At 36.4% G+C, this 20,517-nt stretch overlaps 1 protein-coding gene across 1 annotated transcript; it reads right to left on the bottom strand.

Annotated features, from left to right (window-relative positions):
• Window positions 1–891: 891 nt before the first annotated feature.
• Window positions 892–20,026, bottom strand: ufl1 (UFM1-specific ligase 1). Its single transcript, XM_051874708.1, is given in 20 exon segments — window positions 892–1,181; window positions 2,160–2,340; window positions 4,346–4,431; window positions 4,781–4,861; window positions 5,222–5,349; window positions 6,168–6,334; window positions 6,708–6,828; window positions 8,565–8,687; window positions 9,052–9,175; window positions 13,335–13,511; window positions 13,595–13,770; window positions 15,445–15,591; window positions 15,680–15,738; window positions 16,504–16,634; window positions 16,846–16,944; window positions 16,946–16,961; window positions 17,774–17,871; window positions 17,962–17,990; window positions 18,122–18,267; window positions 19,778–20,026. Coding segments are annotated over 20 exon segments (2,385 nt in total). The 5' UTR covers window positions 19,855–20,026; the 3' UTR covers window positions 892–962.
• Between the last annotated feature and the right edge of the window lie 491 nt (window positions 20,027–20,517).

Below are 20,517 nucleotides of genomic sequence, written 5' to 3' on the forward strand. Positions count from 1 at the left end.
AGTGGTGGTGATGCACCGAAATAGACGTATAGTTATTCCTTTCTTGATGTGTACATTTGAATAGGTGTATGTTTTACTTATCTTGGCACGAGGAACAAAAGGAACAAAAGTGAGTTGAATTTGCTGTTTAAATAAAAATGCAGTAACTGTGGCACCCCCTCGAGGTGGGTCTTTGGATATGCTCGTGAAATAATGACTGAGGTGGTGCTGACTGTTCTCCAGACTGATCTCACACTACTAAATGTTCCCATTGGCCGGTTTGACAGTCAAACTCTAGTACTTTGTTTATTGGGAATGAGAGTCATGCAATGATTAAAGAAAAAAAAAAAAAAAAAAAAATATATATATATATATACACACACACACACACACAATATTTATTTATTTGGAGGCCATGTCGAATAAAATTGTCGTTTGCCAGTATTTGATTAGATCAATAATATTTTAGAGAGCTTTTTTATAGTAATTTGAATAGGATGCAAAATATACCCCTTTTATTTTCTTTTAGGATAGACAGATTTAATATAGATATTTATTTATGGAAAAGAGGAGATGATTGTGACACTTTTTGCTTGAATGCATCATGTATGTAACTTGAGCGTTCCTGACCTCAAACTTGATATATTTTCCCCCACATTTAGCTGCTAAAAATTATTTTGAGATCTAAAAATTAACTTTATTTAATGGGTCATAGATAAGCAACATTTCAAATGCATGCAAAATCATTTTGGTAATATTTCCCAATAATTATCATTCTCAGCCTGGGCTGAAGGGCTTTGGGGGTAAAGCACTTTTGTCAGTAAAGCACTGTTTTGTCAGAACAATACAGATGTCCACCCTCTCCCAAATATCTTATCTTCTGCTTCTCATAGAGGAAATATTTTGAAAGGCTGAATTCAGTTAGTTTATTTTACACATTTAAAATTAGAGCTATTAGAGCTGTTAGAGCACTAACAGCTGGGTTACTCTGTGACAGATGGTTTTTTCTGAGTAAGGATGATGTCTTTAATGTCTCTGGTGAGACTGTGGAGCTCTTTCTGAAGGCCATCCACATCATCAGGAACAACAGGACCGTCTTCAACACCCTGCCCCGGATTGCTGTTCTTCTCCAGGCCATGACTCTGTACTACCAGCTGCTTGACCACCAGACTCTGGTACTGAGACAGCAGCTTGTGCTGGTCCTAAAACAAACACAAGGACAAATATGTAGCTTATGTGTTTCTGTACATTCACCATGTTGGGATGTGATACAGCACTTTAATTTATACAATATATTGGTATATAACATTATGCCAAAACAGAGTTGAGGGCACCTTGATGCATTTTAAAAATGTAACCCTATATGACAATAAACTCCCAAGACTGAGGGAGAAATGCGGAAGTACATTTAAAAGGTCTAATAATATTTTCATTACATTTACAAGGACACAAAAGTCTTAGTTTAACAAAGTTTAACACAGAAAGAATAAAGGCATAGTTACTTTTTTGCCCATTCTTCTTTGAATTTTCAGTTTACATCATTGTCTTCTGTGTAATAGAATAACTCTTCATGTCATCGCGTTCATGATCAGACGTACGGCTGTATCAGTGTCCTTATTTGCACATATATTTCATTTGAGGAAGACGTGATTAAATATATGCATACACGGTGTTGGTTCATATTTTAGAGCACTACAATATATGAAATATGTCCAGAAAAACTTGAAACACGCTTACTCCAGTCCGTATATGATCTTTGATCCGCATTTTGAGCATTGTTAAACTCACTGTCGTGTTCCGTGCAGAAACTGCTAATGCGCACTTACAAAAATGCATTACCCCCCTGGAGCCTTATGGATTACTTTTATGATTGATGGATGCACTTTTTTTGGACTTCAAAATCGTTACTATTCACTCCCATTATGCTTGGAAGAGCCAGAATATTTTTTGATATAACTCTGACGGTGTTTGACTGAAATAAGAAAGTAATATACACCTCGGATGGCTTGAGGGTGAGTAAATTATGTGATTAAATTAATTTTCATTTTTTGGTGAACTAACCCTAGTTGTAAGATGATTCTGAATGAGCAAACCTTTTGTATAAGAGTTGTCAGTAATATACAGCTGTGTGAAGAACCACACACCTAAAATAGACAGTTGTGACTTGGGGACTCAGTTACCTCAGGAATCTTGCTTTGCAGGAAGCCAATGATATGTGGCACACAGCGTCCAGGTGCATGCAGCATGCAGTGTGTGATGTTCTGGAAGAGCAAGACGCTGGTCAGGTGCAGCACAAGTGCGGGGTCTTCTGTATCTCTCAACTGCTCCAACAGAGCCTGACGGTGCACAAAGAGAGCCTGCCTGCACACACAAACCCATACAAACCACATGTAAGACAATGCCTACATTTGCCTAAATAGCTATGCATTATTTCTAGCGATATCAATTAAAAATTCTAATCAATTTATTATATGATCACATAAATATAATTAACTGCATAAATGAAAATTCACCCTATCCATTTTCTATTTTATTGTGAACAATTGATCCATGCTTTAGTTTGCGTGATGATGATTCAGAGATGGCTTTTGTGAGCATTTCATTAATCTCACATCTTAAGTGAACATAAGAGGTCAATCAATAATGGATTTTGCAGATATTATTAACTAAAATGGGAAAATATGGCAGATAACCAATTAATTGCAGACAGCACTATTTAATTTCCATTTGAAGTTAAATAGTGCTAATAAACAATGACTTAACCATGAGAATATTTTGAAATTATTAAAAAAAAGTTAGCATTTTCCACATTAACGTGGTTGAGACTTATGTCAAGTCAAGTCACCTTTACTTATATAGCGCTTTTTACAATGCAGATTGTGTCAAAGCAGCTTTACAGTGATAACTGGTAAATAATTTTGGCTGCACAGCAGCTCTTAAAGAAAATAGTGTCATTGCCCAGCTTAAATAAATTCAGTATTGATTCATTCCGTTGTAAAAATCAATAGTTATTATCTACAGTATATATCAGCACTGGAGAAAACAGTGATGTCATCGTCCAGCTCAGTTCAGTTTGTATACAATGATGTCAATGCAGGCAGATCAAAAACATATCATATGTGATGAAATTATGATTAACTTGAACAACTCCATCACCCTCAACTCCTAAAACATACTGGATCTGCATAAAGCCTAACTGATGTCTTTTTATTCAAAACTGCAAATTAAAGTGTTACTTCACCCATTTTGGTCGCATATGCTCCCGAAATTTAATCTGTGTGACCTCAAAATATATATTTGGGAGCATTTGTGCGAGTACAAATGATTGTTGAGGTGCCACTGGTTTTCATTTCTCTACAAAACATTTACTAATTACTGCACAGTATGTGCCTGCTGTGAGTTGATACAGTGACCGTTCCATCGTTCTATCACATAACCAATTAAACTTTATTTTCACGTTCTTAACTTTAAAGAAGGTTTTAGGTTGGTTAATATTAGCCATCAATCACTCCCTTTCACTGCACTCCGTTGTCACGTGACCGGGAGCCAACTAGCATGCAAAATGTAAATAGCTGAAGAGAGAAGATGAAAAGAACACTGTTACATATCACATACCTAGCACTTGATTTGTCCTGGTTAACTACTTCACTCAAAACGCTCTCACACGGTACTTTTCTTTCCTAAATTCCTTTTGTTTTTAATTCGCCTTTTTTAAAATTTCTTTTGGATCTGTTTTGCCTCCATTGCTGCTTAAACAAGTGGACCTGCAACTGCGTGAAATTATTGCCTGATGAAGAAAAAAAAAAAAAAAAAAAAAAAACGTAATACTTCCAACATAATGTTGGAAAACTTTTATCAGAATAATTTCAGTATATTTTTAGTCGTTTTTTTTTTTTTTTTCCTTTGTGTTTTATATAAGGAGGTGGTGCTTGAGTTGTCCTTGATTGGTTTTCCTTCAAGAGTTACGTTGTTGTTGAAACAAAGTCAAAGTGTGACGCACGTTCAGTGCGTTTTAACGTGAAATGACAGTTCCGTGTCTTTATTAAAATCAACACATTAATGATTTACCTCTCATCCATCTGCAATTAACTGGAATGTTATTTCTTATTACTTGGCCCGCCCGAGCCACGTATTATCTGCAGATATAACCGCAACACTAATCCACACATTTTAAGCGCAAGAGCTTGATGTTGACGTCTAGTTAACACGTTAACTTTAGCATCCCTAAAAGCAATGCAAGGTCTATGACTTGTTATTTCCAACCGTTACTAGGTTTAACATTAAAAAAAAGGACACTCGATTACTAAAGATCAGACACTTTAGTGATCAATACTGATGCATTGGAGGAGAATGGAAGAGGCTTTACCTTTCTCTTTTCTTGTCACCTTTCTTCAGAAGTAACCCACACTCTTCTGCACTCGTCTCCAAACATGAAAGAAACTCTTCAATGACCTGCAAGTGTCAAGAAAGGGAAACAATTTCCGTTACTTAGTGGACAACTGATCCAATATGCATTTTGTAAAATATAATGGAATATATAGTATTTTTCAAATTTTCTCCACTGATTTTGGGGAAAATCTGTGGAATTCTCTGAAATGGATTTAAACGTAATGACACTTAATAATATCTTACTCATTACTTATTATGTTACCCTACACTCTTAATCATAGCTGAAAACATTATTAAATAATTTCATAAACATAATTACAGATGTAGAACTGTGCTGAAATTTGAGAAGTTCTGTGAGCACAGATTCTGTGTGGGCTTGAATATGACTGATATTTTGTGCCATCAAACTCACCTTTCCATTGAGACTGTTGTGTAGCTTCATCAGAGGAGATTTAACTTCATCTGAGAGCTTAGCCAGAATCTTCAGCCTGATCTGCAAGATGGTACCAAACACAGACACAACACACATGTAACCAAGATAGATATATAGGCATAGATAAAATAAAAGTGAGGTTCCCATCTAAATAGCTGATTTTTTTTTAGCCAATTTCCAGTAGCTTCATCTACTGGAGAATAAGAGAGTTGGAGCGCATGGCCATATCTCTCAGTATGTGTGTGTTTCAACAGCCATGGTAACAATGAGCTTCTTCTCACATTGAAGAACTGACAGTTGTCCTGCTCAGATCGGATCCAAATGTTTTCCTTGGCAAACCCAAAGCAAAATATTGCTGATTGTTACCCATGACTTTTAATGTTGTCTTGAAAAAGATTATGGAATAACAGTTGATTGTACCTCACTGGTGATGGCAGTTGAGCTATCCGAGGTCATATGTTCAGCTGCCACAAAGCTCAGCAGCACATTGGTAACATCTGTGCATAAGGTCTTCAAAACATGCCTGGCAATGGTAGCCTGCGTCTCATCTGGTGTACAGAAAAAAAAAAGCAGAAACGTTAGACAGATAATAACAGAGAGAGAAACATCACAAACATAGTGTGTGGCCAAGTCATTTGCTGTAAAACCTTAGCTGCTTTTCCACCGTCGGGCCGAATGGTTCTAGGAACGGTAAGGAACGGTTCCAGTTATATTTCCACAAGAGCCTGGTACGGCCACAGTGGAAAATGAAACCATATCTGTACCAGCTCTGCGGATTGGTACAGAATGGAATGGTTAAGCAAAAAGAATGGTTTAGTCCGACAGTGGAAAAGTGGCTCTTGTATGTGCTTAGTACCTGAACCACCTTAAAACTAAAAAACATAGGAGCTGAAACAGACAATTCCATTACAGGCGAAAATACTGTGCTGTGCTGCATGTTTGTGTCCGTTCAGGCACAAATAGACGCGGAAGAGAACGGTATTGAGTGTTCACGTGCATCTGCGGGGCTCTGTGTGTGTGTGCGCACATAAAACAGCAACACGTTCAGAATTGAGTTCTCTTTCACATCTTCATGTGCTCAAATGGTTTAAAATCTCTTGAATGTTTAAACTTACAGGACCTAAAACACGTTCAAATGATAAACTTTCATTGTATGATAGTCAAACTTTGCAATTTAATCAGAAAATCATGTGCGTTTTGAACCGTGGTGTCTGGTCCGTACGGATTAACGATCCCTGTACTAGGCATCGCACATCGTGATTTCGATGCTAAAACGATATATCGTACAGCCCTATTTTTAGCCCACAAATGTTTGTGTATTAATTTAAGACTCGAACAACAAAGGCTACAGAGAGAACAGACAGACCTGAGAACAGTTTAGTTCCTTTCTCAAAGAGGCGGATGTTGTTGTACAAGTTGTTGATCTCCTCCTGAAGATCCTTCATGTTTTTCTTCCGACTTCCTCCTGCTCCGGTTGAACTTGTGGACAGGAAAGCTGTACTTACCACTTCCTGGTACATTTTACTCAATGGCCTGTCAAAAAAAAAAAAAGAAGAAGAAGAAAAAAATGTTATGCAACTGTTCACAGAAAGAAGAATGTGCGGTGCAAAAATTCTATGAGATAAAAATTTCAATTTGAATGCACAAATTTGTTAAGACCAACAGACCAACATCATCACATGCTGTTAATGTGACAGATTTTTTTATAGGGAGAAGTAGTCTAATGCCACCTTTCACTGTGGGGTCTCATCCATCTGAGGATGTAGAATTTCTGAACAAAATCTGAACAAATTTTCGTGCTGAACCTTTGTGTTGGTGTGGCTAGGTCTTCGAGCTGTTTTCCACAATATGAACTTTCCAGTGCTGTACTTTTAGTGTCAATTAGCTTGAATCTCATGGTTTGAACCTTAGTAACTGCTCTGCCAGTTCCTGCAGCATCTCCTCAGAGCTGTCACACACTCTCTGCTCCAGAACCTCCATGATCTCCTCTACTGAGAGGAAGGCGATGTCTCCTAGCTTATTTCGACCTGTAACACATGCACACACACACACACACACACACACACACACACACACACACACACACACAAAACAACAACAACAACAACAAAAAAAAAAACAGGATCTACAACTGCTTCTTTCCTACTACCATCACAAATTACACTGAGGGTGTGTTCACACTTGTAGTTCGGCTCGCTTAGATCTTTTGGTCCAAACCAAAAAAGAAAATTATCCATTTAGTCCTGGTTCGCTTAGTGTTCACACTGTTATATTTAACATAGAACCTAAAGATACAAAACAAAAGGCATAATGATAAGGTCACAACGTGACTGGACAGCTTTTATGATGGATATTTTATGCTGTGTGATAAATGCGCTCGTTCCCAACTGAGAACTCACAAAAAGCTTATAAAATGTGAAAACAGAGGCAAAATAGCACCAGGAATTCATCTGTTACACACACAAATAAAGATCTTTTGCAAGACGACGGCTGTTCTGACATATGTACTGAGCTGTAACGGGCAATATGACGAGAGGAACCAGGTATGCTTGAGCATTCTGTCCTTTTAAGGGTTAAATCTTGTGACATCACGTCCTGTTTTTGGTTAGTTTAGATGTCTTTGTTCTGTGTTGCATTCATAGAGTATTTCAGTTGAAAAGGTAGGTCTCGGTATGCTCGTTTGGCGGTTTGAAACTAACAGTGCAATCGCACCAGAGTTTGTTTTAATCAAACCAATCCTGCCAAGTGTGAACACACCCTTAGAGGCTGTTACAGGTTTTCAGGAAAACTTAACAATAAGATTAGATTTGTTAACATTAAAGGTGGAGTTATGCTAAAATATATTCTCTTATATTAGTCAATCCCTTTCCAGCTCAACCAATAATGTGAGTTTGGGGTGTGGCTACTGTAGCAGGCAGAGCCAGAGGGTGTTTAACCAGAGTGGGACCATAACTGACGTGTTACTTGTGAAAAGACATACAGAAAACAAAAATTCAATACAAATACAAAATTCACTGCATTTAGACCTTTAACGTTTAAACAGGTCATGAGCATGACAAAGTGAACAAGGCATTGTGATACTACGTGCTACAATGGATGCTTCGATACCAAACAGCATCATCATGCACCCGTTCAGAAAGACAAATGTCACAGTTTATAATGTTTACTTTGTGCCTTTTAAAGTTGTGGCCTGTCATGTCAGTGCAGATAAATTGAATGGGTTTATTATAAGCGAGATTATAACTGAGCCATTTTTGTTTTGATGTTTGTTTTGAATCATTGTCCTGTTGGATCTTCCAAGGGTATGATTAATTGTGAGCAATGTGTATTCTAGAAAAACATTTCTTTCATAATGAGATTTTTTCCACCATTTAAAATTCTTATTCTCCAATGAAAGGTTGGATTTTTAGATTTTTAAAATAAAAGATCAAAAGGATTAACGATGCAGATTTATTTTCACAGCCTTCTTTGGTCATATTTACCAAGGGAATGAATAATTATGAGCACAACTGTATGTATAATAATATATTATATATATATATATATATATATATATATATATATATATATATATATATATATACACACACACACACATATAAAACATAACTCTTATATAATAGCATGTTTATAAATTAACAGTAACTTATGAACTAGTAAAAGCTGTAAGACAATGTTGTTGTTAGTTCTTGATACCCACTGCATTTTCTTTTGTTGTGTGCCTGTTAACACAAGCACATAGCCTCTTAATCTGTGTTCTTACCCTGAGAGGTGTGTGATGTCTCTTCATCACTGTCTTCCTCCCTCCTGCCCTTCTTTTTTGTTTTGCGGATTCGGATCTCTCGGGCATTTCCGCATCCACCACCTTTCACGCTTCCACTGCCCTCTGAGAAGCAAAAAGCCAACAGCAGACGTTTTTTAAATCAACTTCTAAACTTCTTTTTTGAATCAATTTCTATTACATGAATGAAAAACTACTGTTTGAAAGTTTAACTATGAAAATGATGGGGAAATAATAATAACAATAAACACAGTGATGCATAATAATTATGCATGGCCTGATGAGCTCTTTCTTGTGTTTTTACTATTGAAATAGGAAGTTTGGGAAGAACATATTACATATTGGGCTAGCTTTTAGCTTGTAGTTTTCTAAGCTGAGGCAGGTGGTATTTGGGGGACGAAATACTTCTGCATATGAGCCTGAGTGCAGGGTGAATGTCTTTGGATGGATGGATGGATGGTCTCTTTACCTGCAGCCTTCTTCCGCCGCTCATCTCTTTTGTCTTTCTTTGAAGAGGCTGAAGACTCCAATAAAACAGATGCTTGTTTGACATCCTCCTCAGTTATCAGAAACACAGGGTTATTCTTCACTTCCTATTGATAAAGCAGAGAAGATAAACACATCCTGTGACAATCACCTACAAACGTTTTAGCTTAGACATGCACTATTTCTTGCGAGCCGGAAACAACACCCCCTTTCAAGCCAGTGTATTCACAAAAAAAATGTGCTGATTTCCTGTGCAGTGTCAGTTAATTAATGCTGCAACATCCTGCAAGTTTCAGAGCTCCTTATTATAAACAAAGTGTTATTTAATCAAGCTCCAAAAACAGCTTGTTTGGATTTTGAGGGATTTGTGACTGCCTCCAGAGCAAGATACTGACGAATAGTGATATATCATCACGCCATAGGCCCCGCCCACTGGCGTTCGGTCATTTAACGGCTGATATGTGCCTACACTGGATGTGAGCATCGTGTTGTGTCATAAGCACGTAGAACCCAAATTCATCCCATTGATGCTGTCTACACTGGATACAACATACAGATGTCCATTCAGTTTCTGACATATTCCACGCACTTGAGTCTGTCGACAACAGGACAAATGGAAGGGTGAAAGAATGTTGCTTTGATGCATCCAGTTTAAACAGTTCATATGCATCAATGTACAGACTTGAGAAAGATCTCAGCGTCGGGAACAAGTGGATGGCTTAATTTAATGGCGTCCTGGATTATGTCGGAGGATTATATGTTTGTTCAAAGCAGTTTACTGCAGATTGTTTTTGTTGAAAGAAGCAGCCAACTGTATGTAATGCTTTATCTGTAAATTACGGTTTTATATGGATAATGTTTTAAAACATTTACTCACGTGCAATAGCGAGTGGGCACCGATACCGTTTCCTGTGCAATGACATTGGCCAATCATAACAGTGGCCAAACAGAGTTATTTTGAGGGAACAGCGAATTTACACTGTTACACAAGTTGTACACTCACTACTTTACATTGTAGCAAAGTGTCATTTCTTCAGTGTTGTCACATGAAAAGATATTATAAAATATTCACAAAAATGTGAGGCGTGTACTCACTTATGTGAGATACTGTATGTTTCTAGCATGTTATATGTTTAGCAACAGTTCTTCTACCCCTAATTGATGGAGTGTGTATCTTTTAATTTCTTAAACAAATCTATATGAACTATGACCATACTCCAGGATGACAATGTCAAGATTCATTAGGCTTAAATTGTGTGAATAATTTTCACACATGAATTGGCACCTCTGAGTCCAGACCTTAAATTCATTGAAAGTCTTAGGAATGTGCTGGAGTAGACTTTACAGAGTGCTCAACTCTTGCATTGTCAATACAAGATCTTGACCAAAAACTGATGCACCTCTTGATGGAAATAACATCACAACATTTATTTCCATCAAGAGGTGCCTTGATTTTTGGTCAAGATCTTGTATTGACAATGCAAGAGGTCAGCACTCTTTAAAGTCTCTTCCAGACTTTCAATGAATTTAAGGTCTGGACTCAGAGGTGCCAATTCATGTGTGAAAATTATTCTTCATGCTCTCTGAACCATTCTTTCACAATTTGAGCCTGATGAATCTTGGCTTTGTCATCTTGGAATATGGCCATGATGTGTCTTCCTACATAGTTGTTTAACACTCTGGAGTCGGGAAACGCGCAGTGCGTTTTGCTGGATTTTTTTCACATAGCAGCAAAATCAACTTAAAATACTCCGTCATTTTTTGTCATAGAGACAGAAGTAATATATCAATTGAAACTATAGAATGTCTTCTTTCATTTGTGTACACTCACAGTCAAAACTAAATGTTGTGCTTTTTGCAGAATAAAGAAAACTAACATGATGCGCGACCTGTCATCTCTCTCTGAATGAAGTCCAATCTGATACTCCCTCAGAAAATGAACTGTAGCTTAGTGTATACTAATCACACAAAAATGAGACATGTCTAAAGAAACGTTGAAATGTCAGGTTTTAAATCATTTAAGTCAAATCGAAAACAAATATTCTCCGTTTATGTAATCTGTATGAAAATAGAAGGTTGTCAGACGTTTGCGAGTCAGCTCATTATCCGCTAATGCGGCCATACCCACGGAGCGGGCACGCTTTTCAGACGCAAATTCTGAGGTGATACATGCAACAATAGAGTGAACGCCTGCGTCAGCTCGGAAAAACGCCTCAAGCTTGGTTAGTTTCATGTACTTTTCATTGTTTTGAGATGCGGTGAGGAATAATTTTAAAAGGATTTGCCTCAGAGGATGAGCATGACTGGTTTCACTTTCATTTCGAGGATCAGCTATCGAGCCGATGATTGTGAAAGGTAAGTTGTTTTTTATTCTTAAGTTCTTTATCCTAATCGTGATATAGTGTCTGTGAATATTAAACCGCAAAAAGATAAATATGAATCCTGCAAGTTTTGTGTGTCTCAGTGTGAATTAATGGGGCAGATCGACGTGCAGTTTCGTTTACTACACAACTTACATTAGTAAATTGCCATGGCTATTCCCAAACTATATTGCTATACTGAGATGAGTGAAATCGACTGAAATACATAATAAATACTGAAATAAAATGTGTTAGCAATGTATTAAACTGCACATTAACATTTAGGCTCTATATATAAAATACCATAGAGGTAATATGAATGTTTAGACGCTTTGCATCACAGAAATACATTATTTTTTAAAGTATATTAAAATAGAAAAACATTATTTCAAATTGTAATAATATTTCACAGCATTGCTGTTTTTTTCTGTATTTTTTAATCAAATAAATGCAGGCTTGATGAGCATGAGACTTCTTTCAAAAACATTATAAATAGTAATGTGTCCAATCTTTTGACTGGTACTGTAATTTTAAATTTATGCCTATACAAAATTTTCTTCACATGATGTGCAAAATTACATGCATGCATGTACAACATTACAAAAATCATGTTTTCTGTTAAGTGTGGACATTATATTAACGTTAATACAATAGCTGATAAGATCTTGTTATCAGCATGCTCACAGAGGGTTTTTTTCTTTTATCTCACAGATTTGAGAATCATAGTGACCAGATATTGGCCCACAATGGACATTCTGAATGAATACAATGGTGAGATCACTGACTGGAAGCAGGAAAGTTTTTTATTTTTTTTTCCTCCAGTGCAGAAACACCAAACACCTTGGAATGCCAGGTAAGTGATGTCCACTTATATCTCTGAACAGGATTTATTTCCAGGTAAAACTCCATACTCAAAATGTGCCTTCATTTATTTAAAATGTGTCTCATTTATATGGTTAACTATATTCTAAATAAACTACCAAAAAAAAAAAAACATAGCCTACCTGACTGAAAGGGCTCATTATGCGGGTCATTATGCAGGTCATTATGCGGGTCTTTGTCTTCTCAGGTGTGAATCACAGCATTATTCATGAAGATTCAAGCCTCCGATATACTGTCTTTATTGACAAAAAGTGTCTTACAAAATTTAAATCAATATATTGTTTTATATAAACAAGTAGGCAGGATAATTTTTACATCACTTTGAAGCAAAAATTCTAGTCTACAACCTCCAATACCCAGAAGTATTGTGAACCCAAAGCAGATGCAAATAAGAATTTAATTTTGTAGTGTAGAAAGCTTCAATGATTATAATGGATTATAGCGAGAGCGATGAACTCAGTGAGTCAACAGTATGAGCTTGCGATTGACCGCTTCAGTGAAGGAGAATGTTCTTTGCTTGCTTTCTGTGTATAATTTATACCCAAAAGTTTTTCATGCTATTTTGATAACCCATGTGATTTTCTAATACATAAAAAATAAACAATTCATAAATGGTTCTATGCGTAAGGCGCTTGCCTGCTGCATAGCCTAAAAGAATGTTTCTCCACACACAAAAAAAAGTTTATAATGTATTCCAATGATTTTTCCTCACAATATTGTTTTTTTTTTTTTTTCAGTGTTGTAATTTATATAGTTTATGTAGGCCATTTAAAATGGCATTAACCGTATAATGTTACGTAGCTGTTGTGTAAATACATTTATGCATTGAATGATTACATTTAAGTATTTTACATAAAAACAACAGAGATTTAATTAGGTAATTAATTATAAAGATTGCCCTTACAAAGGGAAAAAATGCCCCAGGAAAACACTTTCAGGGGGCAAATATCGCCCCTTAATGGAAAAGTTAATTTCTGACCCTGTCAAGGTGTACAGTGTACAGTTGCAGGACAAGCTCACATACCTTCTGTGCCTTCTGTTGCATGATGTCATCAAATAAAGTAAGGCATCCGCTGATGAACTTTTCGCTGACTACAGAAGTGGAGAGAAGCCTGGCACTGGACTGCACATTCATGGCCCTCAGCACTTCATTCAACAGGATTCCTACATCCTCCTCAGACAGACTGCTTGGGAGCATTGGCTAAATGAGAAATATTACCTTGTAACATTTGTGGATATATTTTTGTTTTTTGTAAAAAAAAAAAAAAAGTTGCATGACTGCACCTGTAGGTCAACCCAAGTGGCAGAGCTGATGGCCTCTTCCACTGAGGCCTCAAGCTGATCTACAATGGCTCTGCCAACACACAAGGATTTGAGAAAAAGCAATTTGCTGGACTTGAACCGCTTCTTTATGTAGCTGACTGGATCAGGTATTCCCAAACGGGTCAGTGCCTCAAACTCTGCAAAAGAAAAGACACAACTGGACTGAGAAGAGCTGTAAAGGATTGTTCTCGGGTCAATGTAAATTAAGCTTTACGTAGCATAGTGTTGATTACCACAGTTATTTTGACCAGTCCCTGATTTAAAAAAAAAAAAAAAAAAAAAAAAAATACAAATGAATTACAGAGGTTTTTACTGATTTTTAAAAAATGCTTTTACAGTTCACAGTTTGGCTTTTAAACCCTCCAGAACACATTTTACTTTCATGTTAATGTGATATCTGCGATTTTTGCTTTTTCTAAATAAATGAATAAAACTGGCATAATTATTTTTTGAGGTAATCGATTATGCCACAAGCACTTTTGGCAAAGCTTAACTTAATTCAGATAAACTCATCACAAGTGGTCAGCATGAGACATTGATATTTACACGAACTATTAACACACCTCAAATGTGTTCAGTTATAAACTGAAAACAGTCAAAATTAGGTTAGGTTAGGTTAGGTTCAATGAATAAATTATTTTATATTGTAGAAGTAGAGCAGTAGGATTATACAGTATAGGCACACGATAAATACATGTGCTTGTGTAGCTGAGGGCGGTATATGTTGTGATTTGTTGAACTTATGCATATTCACCCTTCAGTCCTTCAAATACCCCAGATACTTAAGAAACATCTGTAATTTTTGACAGATCATAATTTCTGACTGCATTTTATCCTGCTTATACATGGCTGTTCAGCAAACATGCAGACATAAAATATTCATCTGAGTTTAAATTATTTTATAATTTACCTGTATATAATGTTAAAGCTTTGCTAACAATTTATTTCAATGGTTTAAATACATGTCAACTTATTCTACTAACCTGAACCCTAACCTAACAGTCTACTAATACTTTGATGAGTTAGTTGACATGTAGTTGCAAAGTTATTTATAGTTAGTAGAACATCTAAAGTGGACCATCAAAATAAAGTGTAACCAAAGCTTTCACTAAAGAAAAATAGATCATTACAATGTACAAGTCAATTGGTCTAGGAAGAAGGCAAAGACTGCAAAAATATTACAGTAAAAACGCTTAACACTGAAGCCCTTTTCCTTTTCACTTTTACTGCAACTTACAACTAAGATGGAACCAATTTTTGACAATCAAGTAGCTTATGTGATAAAGCCTGTTACTGTTAATACAGTTATAACTGACCAATTTTAGTAATGGTGATGATTTCTGGTTTGAAAAGCCTTGGAATTTATGTTGGGCATTTGGTTATCAGTGCTGAGATGTCTGACCTCCTCCATAGACTTGCGCAAATAATCCACTCTGGGCTATGTTGTCTCCGGAGCACACTGGTGCATGTTGGGATGCAACACTGATGTCAAACCAAGAATCTTTGTGCCACTGGAAAGCATATTACACTGTGTTTGAAATTGCTCCCCATTCACTAAATAGGAGCAGTGAAAAGGACCAAGTGACCGAGGTGGTGCCAGGTGGCATTTATTATTTAGGGTGTAGGGGACATTATCATTTTAGAAAGCATTTGATTGGGCAACTCCAGTGCTGCGACTGCAGTGCATTGGGAGTCATTGATTTTTCTGGGTCCCCATTTCTAGAACAGGGAGACTGAAAATTGCAAATGCATAATCTATATTTTCTAAAAACGAAGTCGAGCTTTGGCTTTGTCATTTAAGATAAACACACCTAAATATCCATTCTGTTTGAGAAAGGAGTCAACCCAAGTGCTCTGGGCTTTGGAGTAGATGTCAGGAATGTAGATGGCTTTATCCTGCCTGCCTCCAACCACGGAGCCCTTCAAACGGCCACTGTCAACCAGCTCTTCAAGCACCGCTGATAAACAAGAAAGAACACAAGCAGTCTATATGCAGAACGCACAAATAAGAAATGATTGTGTAAAAAGGCAGACTTCAAAACTTACAGTATAACAGATTCTCCTGAAAACCATAGAGATTTATCAAGTTGCTGATCTGCGTAGGCCTATGGATGGAAATCACAACCGTTAATAAACTACAGAGAAATCAATTATTAAGGATAAATAAGAGGAAAAGGTAAGTCTGGAAAAAAAGAAAAAAAAAACTATGTATATTCCATTGACAAGCTCAAGAGACCAGAGATTCTTAAGAGATTTAAAATGCAATTTAATGTGCTTAGGTTCAACACATTTATTTAAACTCATTTACTCACCCTGATGTTGCTCAAAACCCATAAGACTTTTGTTCATCCTCGAAACAAAAATGATGATAATTTTATTGAAACCTGAGAGTCCCTCCAATGAAAGTATGTTCACCCAAAAAATCATTAAGAGACTGTAACAGTAAGCCATATGAATTGAGGAGTTTAATTCAAGCCTTATAAACAGAGATAATTGATTTATATGATAAACAGATTTCATTTAGGCTTTTAATCACATATATACATCGATCAATTCAAAGCTGGCAAACAGAAGCTCAATCAGAAAACGGTAGCTCCATTGAGATTTGTCCTTGCACATCAATCAAGCACATTTGAGCTTCCGTAAAGGTATTGTCTCTTTTTACTTTTGCGATCTCTGTAAGAACTCTTTGAAATGTCAAAGTTTTGGGTGAGTGGACTTTCAATGGAGGGACAGAAATTTATTACGTTTCATTAAAAATATATTTGCATTTCGAAGATGAACCAAAGGCTTTTGGGTTTGGAATGAGTATAACAATTTTCATTTTTGCTTGAACTAGCCCTTTAATCAACAGGCTAATACAGGCTTACCTTGTGATGGCACTGAACAGACCACATATGCAAGCTTTGTGTCTAGAGACGAAAGCCTGGGTGAAGATCACTCCCCTGTTGTACTGATCAATCTGCCCCTGGATCACTCTGCCCAGCCTTGCGTTCAGCTCCTAGTAGAAGGAACATGTTAAACTGTCAGAGAAGACAGTCACATGTTTCATTACACGTTATATGAAAAAGAAAGTGATCTCATGCTTGTTGCAGCTCATCCATATTGAAATATCTCCACTGAAAACAGTAGAGGCCAAAACGGCAATGAAAATTACTCTCTCCTTATTATACATTCTAAGAATCACAATACTTCATGCAGACTGGACTAACCTCAGTAAGAAAATCCCCAGGTAGATCATACGTTTTGCAAAGCTCTGCAATGTTCACCTGTCCAGCCTCCTGTAGTTTATCATTCACCTCCTCAGCAAGCCTGATCCAAGTATGTTCTTTATATCAGAACAAGCATTTAGGACAGTAAATTGCATGAAATCAGCCACCTACAAAAGTCAACTAAAACGTTGACAGAACTGAAGAGAAGTGTTGTAGTCAAGACCACCTAAACCAAGACCAAGTCAAGACCAGGACCAGTGTGTTGAGACCAAGACAAGACCAAGAATTTTAGGGGTTGTAACCAAGACCAAAACCAGACCAGAACTCCTCAAATTAATCTAAAAGATACACATTTACTGCCTGAGAAATGTCTTACATTTAATCAATACATACAATTAGAATAAGGCACTGTATAGAGCTGTTACCAATCAAATGAAATCACTAACAACAAAGTTCATTTCTGACACAATCCCCCATTAATTTTTGACCCGGCACAACAGCAACAAAAGAAATCAAATTAGAAATTAGTTATTGATTGCATTTGAAGCAGGAAGCTTTACATCAAATCACAGTAATGATGTTTACAAATAAATCAGTCAATGCACCGGCAATTAGTGATATCACAGTTTTGGTCTTCACTGGTCTTAAAATAAAATTCTGAGTCCTCTTAGGGTGTGTTCACACTTGTTCACACGTTCACGCATGTTTCGTTATATTAAAATGAATCCTGGTGCGACTGCTCTTTTAGGGTCAGGGTTCGACATATATGAAAGGTGTGAACGCTACCAAGCAAACCAAACTACAAGTGTGAACACACCATTAGTCTGAGACCAGGACAAGTCCTACAACACTACTGAAGAGCATTTTCAATAGTTTTCCCTTAATTCTTCAAGAAACACGCAAAAACACACATTAGTCCATCACTCACTCTTCGATCAGTTGACCCAGTATGAGCTGTGTGCCTTTGTCTGATTTGGCAATTTCATTTGCTCTGCCCTCCACATGGACCAAATCAACATTGATGATCTGTGAGAAATATTAAAGAAAGCTTAAAAATGTATTCATGTATAATATCCCAACCTCTGTGCAAGATGCATATGAAAACGAGAAACCAACCTTTTGAAGGTCCACAACATTAATCCTCCCTTAAAATATAAAGCAAACTGTTAGATTCAGATAGTCTTGTAGCAGATTCTGTGATCCAAAGTGACATACAGTACACTTATTAACAGGGTAAAGGAGAAGCTGAGTCAACTGTATGATGTATTCCACTAACCTCTTTGCATATAAAGCTCATCGCGCATTTCTCGGCTGATCTGTGCAGGAGTCACATACTCTTTCCCATCCAGAGTGTGAACCACATCTAACTTCTTATCCAGCACCAGCTTGGCGACGATCTCAATGCAGTTCCTCTCAGACAACCTGAATTCAACACATACACAATTACTGTGACTCAAAATCTGCAAGTAACAAAATCAATTCTAAAGTCAAATCATACTTTCTGACAAATCAGTGTAAAAAATAGTGTTATTTCTTATCTTACTCAAAGCAATAGGGAATTCCTTGTAATAGAAATCCCTTTTATTAACCTTATAATGCCTACTGTATCATATTTGAAAGATGCATTTCGAAGGCCTGATCAAAACATGATCAAAACTTTGCTTATAAATCTGTTGTACACAATCTTCTATCTGTCTTCTGATTGATAGTTCATCCTTTATTAGCAGTTAAAAGGCCTTTTAGTATCATTTTTGTCCATCTTCAGTTTGTGGTACACTTTCTTTTCTTTCTTTTTTGCTATGAAATCTTTAAATGATTTTATTAAAGGGTTAGTTCACCCAAAAATGAAAATTCAGTTATTAATTACTCACCCTCATGTCGTTCCACACCCAAAAGACCTTTGTTCATCTTCGGAACACAAATTAAGATATTTTTTATAAAATCCAATGGCTCTGTGAGGCCTCCATTGAAAGCAAGATAATTAACACTTTCAAATGCCCAGAAAGGTACTAAAGACATATTTAAAACAGTTCATGTGACTACAGTGGTTCAACCTTAATGTTAGGAAGCGACAAGAATACTTTTTGTGCACCAAAAAAACAATATACTACTTCAACAATATCTAGTGATGGGTGATTTCAAAACACTGCTTCATGAAGCTTCTACGCTTTACAAATATTTTGTTTCGAATCAGTGGTTCGGAGCATGTATCAAACTGCCAAAGTCACGTGAACCATTGAAATTTCGAAACATTTTGAAACACTTATGATGTAACGAAGCCTCGTTTACTGAAATCACGTGGCTTTGGCGGTTTGATACACGCTCCGAACCACTGATTCGAAACAAAAGATTCGTAAAGCCTGTTTTGAAATCGCTCATCACTAGATATTGTTGATATTGTAGTAGTATCAAATATAATTCATCACACTTTTGAGAAACGTTTATTTTTCCATCTCTCAATTATCATTGTATTGTATTTGCATTATGTGTTTGAGCTTTTATCATAAAACTAAGCACTTGGTAAGCATCTTACTAAAGATTTTTGGTTGTCTGTGATAAAAAATCTTATTGATTTATAAGCTACAATGGTGCTTTGATATATAACATGGTATTACATGATGATTCCAATACACATATGTATGTGCTTGACACTGTAAGGTATGGCATCTCAGCATGGCTTAAAAACATAATATAACGAAGGCGCATGATCAGTTCTGGCTTTTTATAAACACCAATGACGTTTTAATGCGCGACCAGGTAATCGTGTCGCAGGAATTTGAGTAATCAGTTTTCCAATATTTAGTGGGTCAAGAATCTTGTTTCTTGTGTACGATATACTGATTCACGACACAAGAAACTAGGGCCGGGATGAAACGCGTCGTTTTATTAATTTGTTTAACTTGCAGAAGCAGCAACAACAACTTCATTTTACCTTTGTACAGTATCTGCAAACTGAGCTCGCTGGAAGTCCGCAGCTAGACGCCTGATTTCCTCCCAGTCTGCCGCCATGACTTCACTTATTTGTAAAACTGTTGTTCTGATTTTACCAAAGCATTTAATTAATTAGTTCCAAACAATCTCACACTGAAACAGCAGCTGTACAGTCTGGCCCCACTGAAGGAAAAGACACGTCAGTCTCCCGTAAACGTCAGACGGAAACGCACAAGGGACAAACGGTTTTCTCAGCGTGCGTCACCCGTCAGTACATATGCACAATTCAAATAAAATATAAATGTAATTTTTACTTACTAATTTAAAATATAACCCATTAATATCATTACCGGTCTAAATATTTATTTCATGCATGTATCTTAGTGGAACCTCAAACAGAATTCTTACTTATCTTTAAAAGATTCTTTATCATAATAATAATAATTAGTCTATAGTAGTTAGCATGACTCATCTTACATTTTTAATTGTTGATTATAGCCTTTCATATTTCCATTAAAATGTAGTGCATTCAGTCTTAATGCATTCAGTGTTTAGGAAGGAAGAAATATCACACCTCAAACAAAAACATTTTTAAATCAAATTACTGTAAAGTGATTCTTTAGCTATTTAAAATCGTGTCCATACCATTATATACAGAGAGATTTAGGAGATAATATGCCTACATTCACAATGCACTTAGGCCTAAATAAAACACTTATAACTTCTACAAAAAGGCATATT

Source organism: Ctenopharyngodon idella, chromosome 20, assembly GCF_019924925.1.
Source record: "Ctenopharyngodon idella isolate HZGC_01 chromosome 20, HZGC01, whole genome shotgun sequence".
NCBI classification, from domain to species: domain Eukaryota; kingdom Metazoa; phylum Chordata; class Actinopteri; order Cypriniformes; family Xenocyprididae; genus Ctenopharyngodon; species Ctenopharyngodon idella.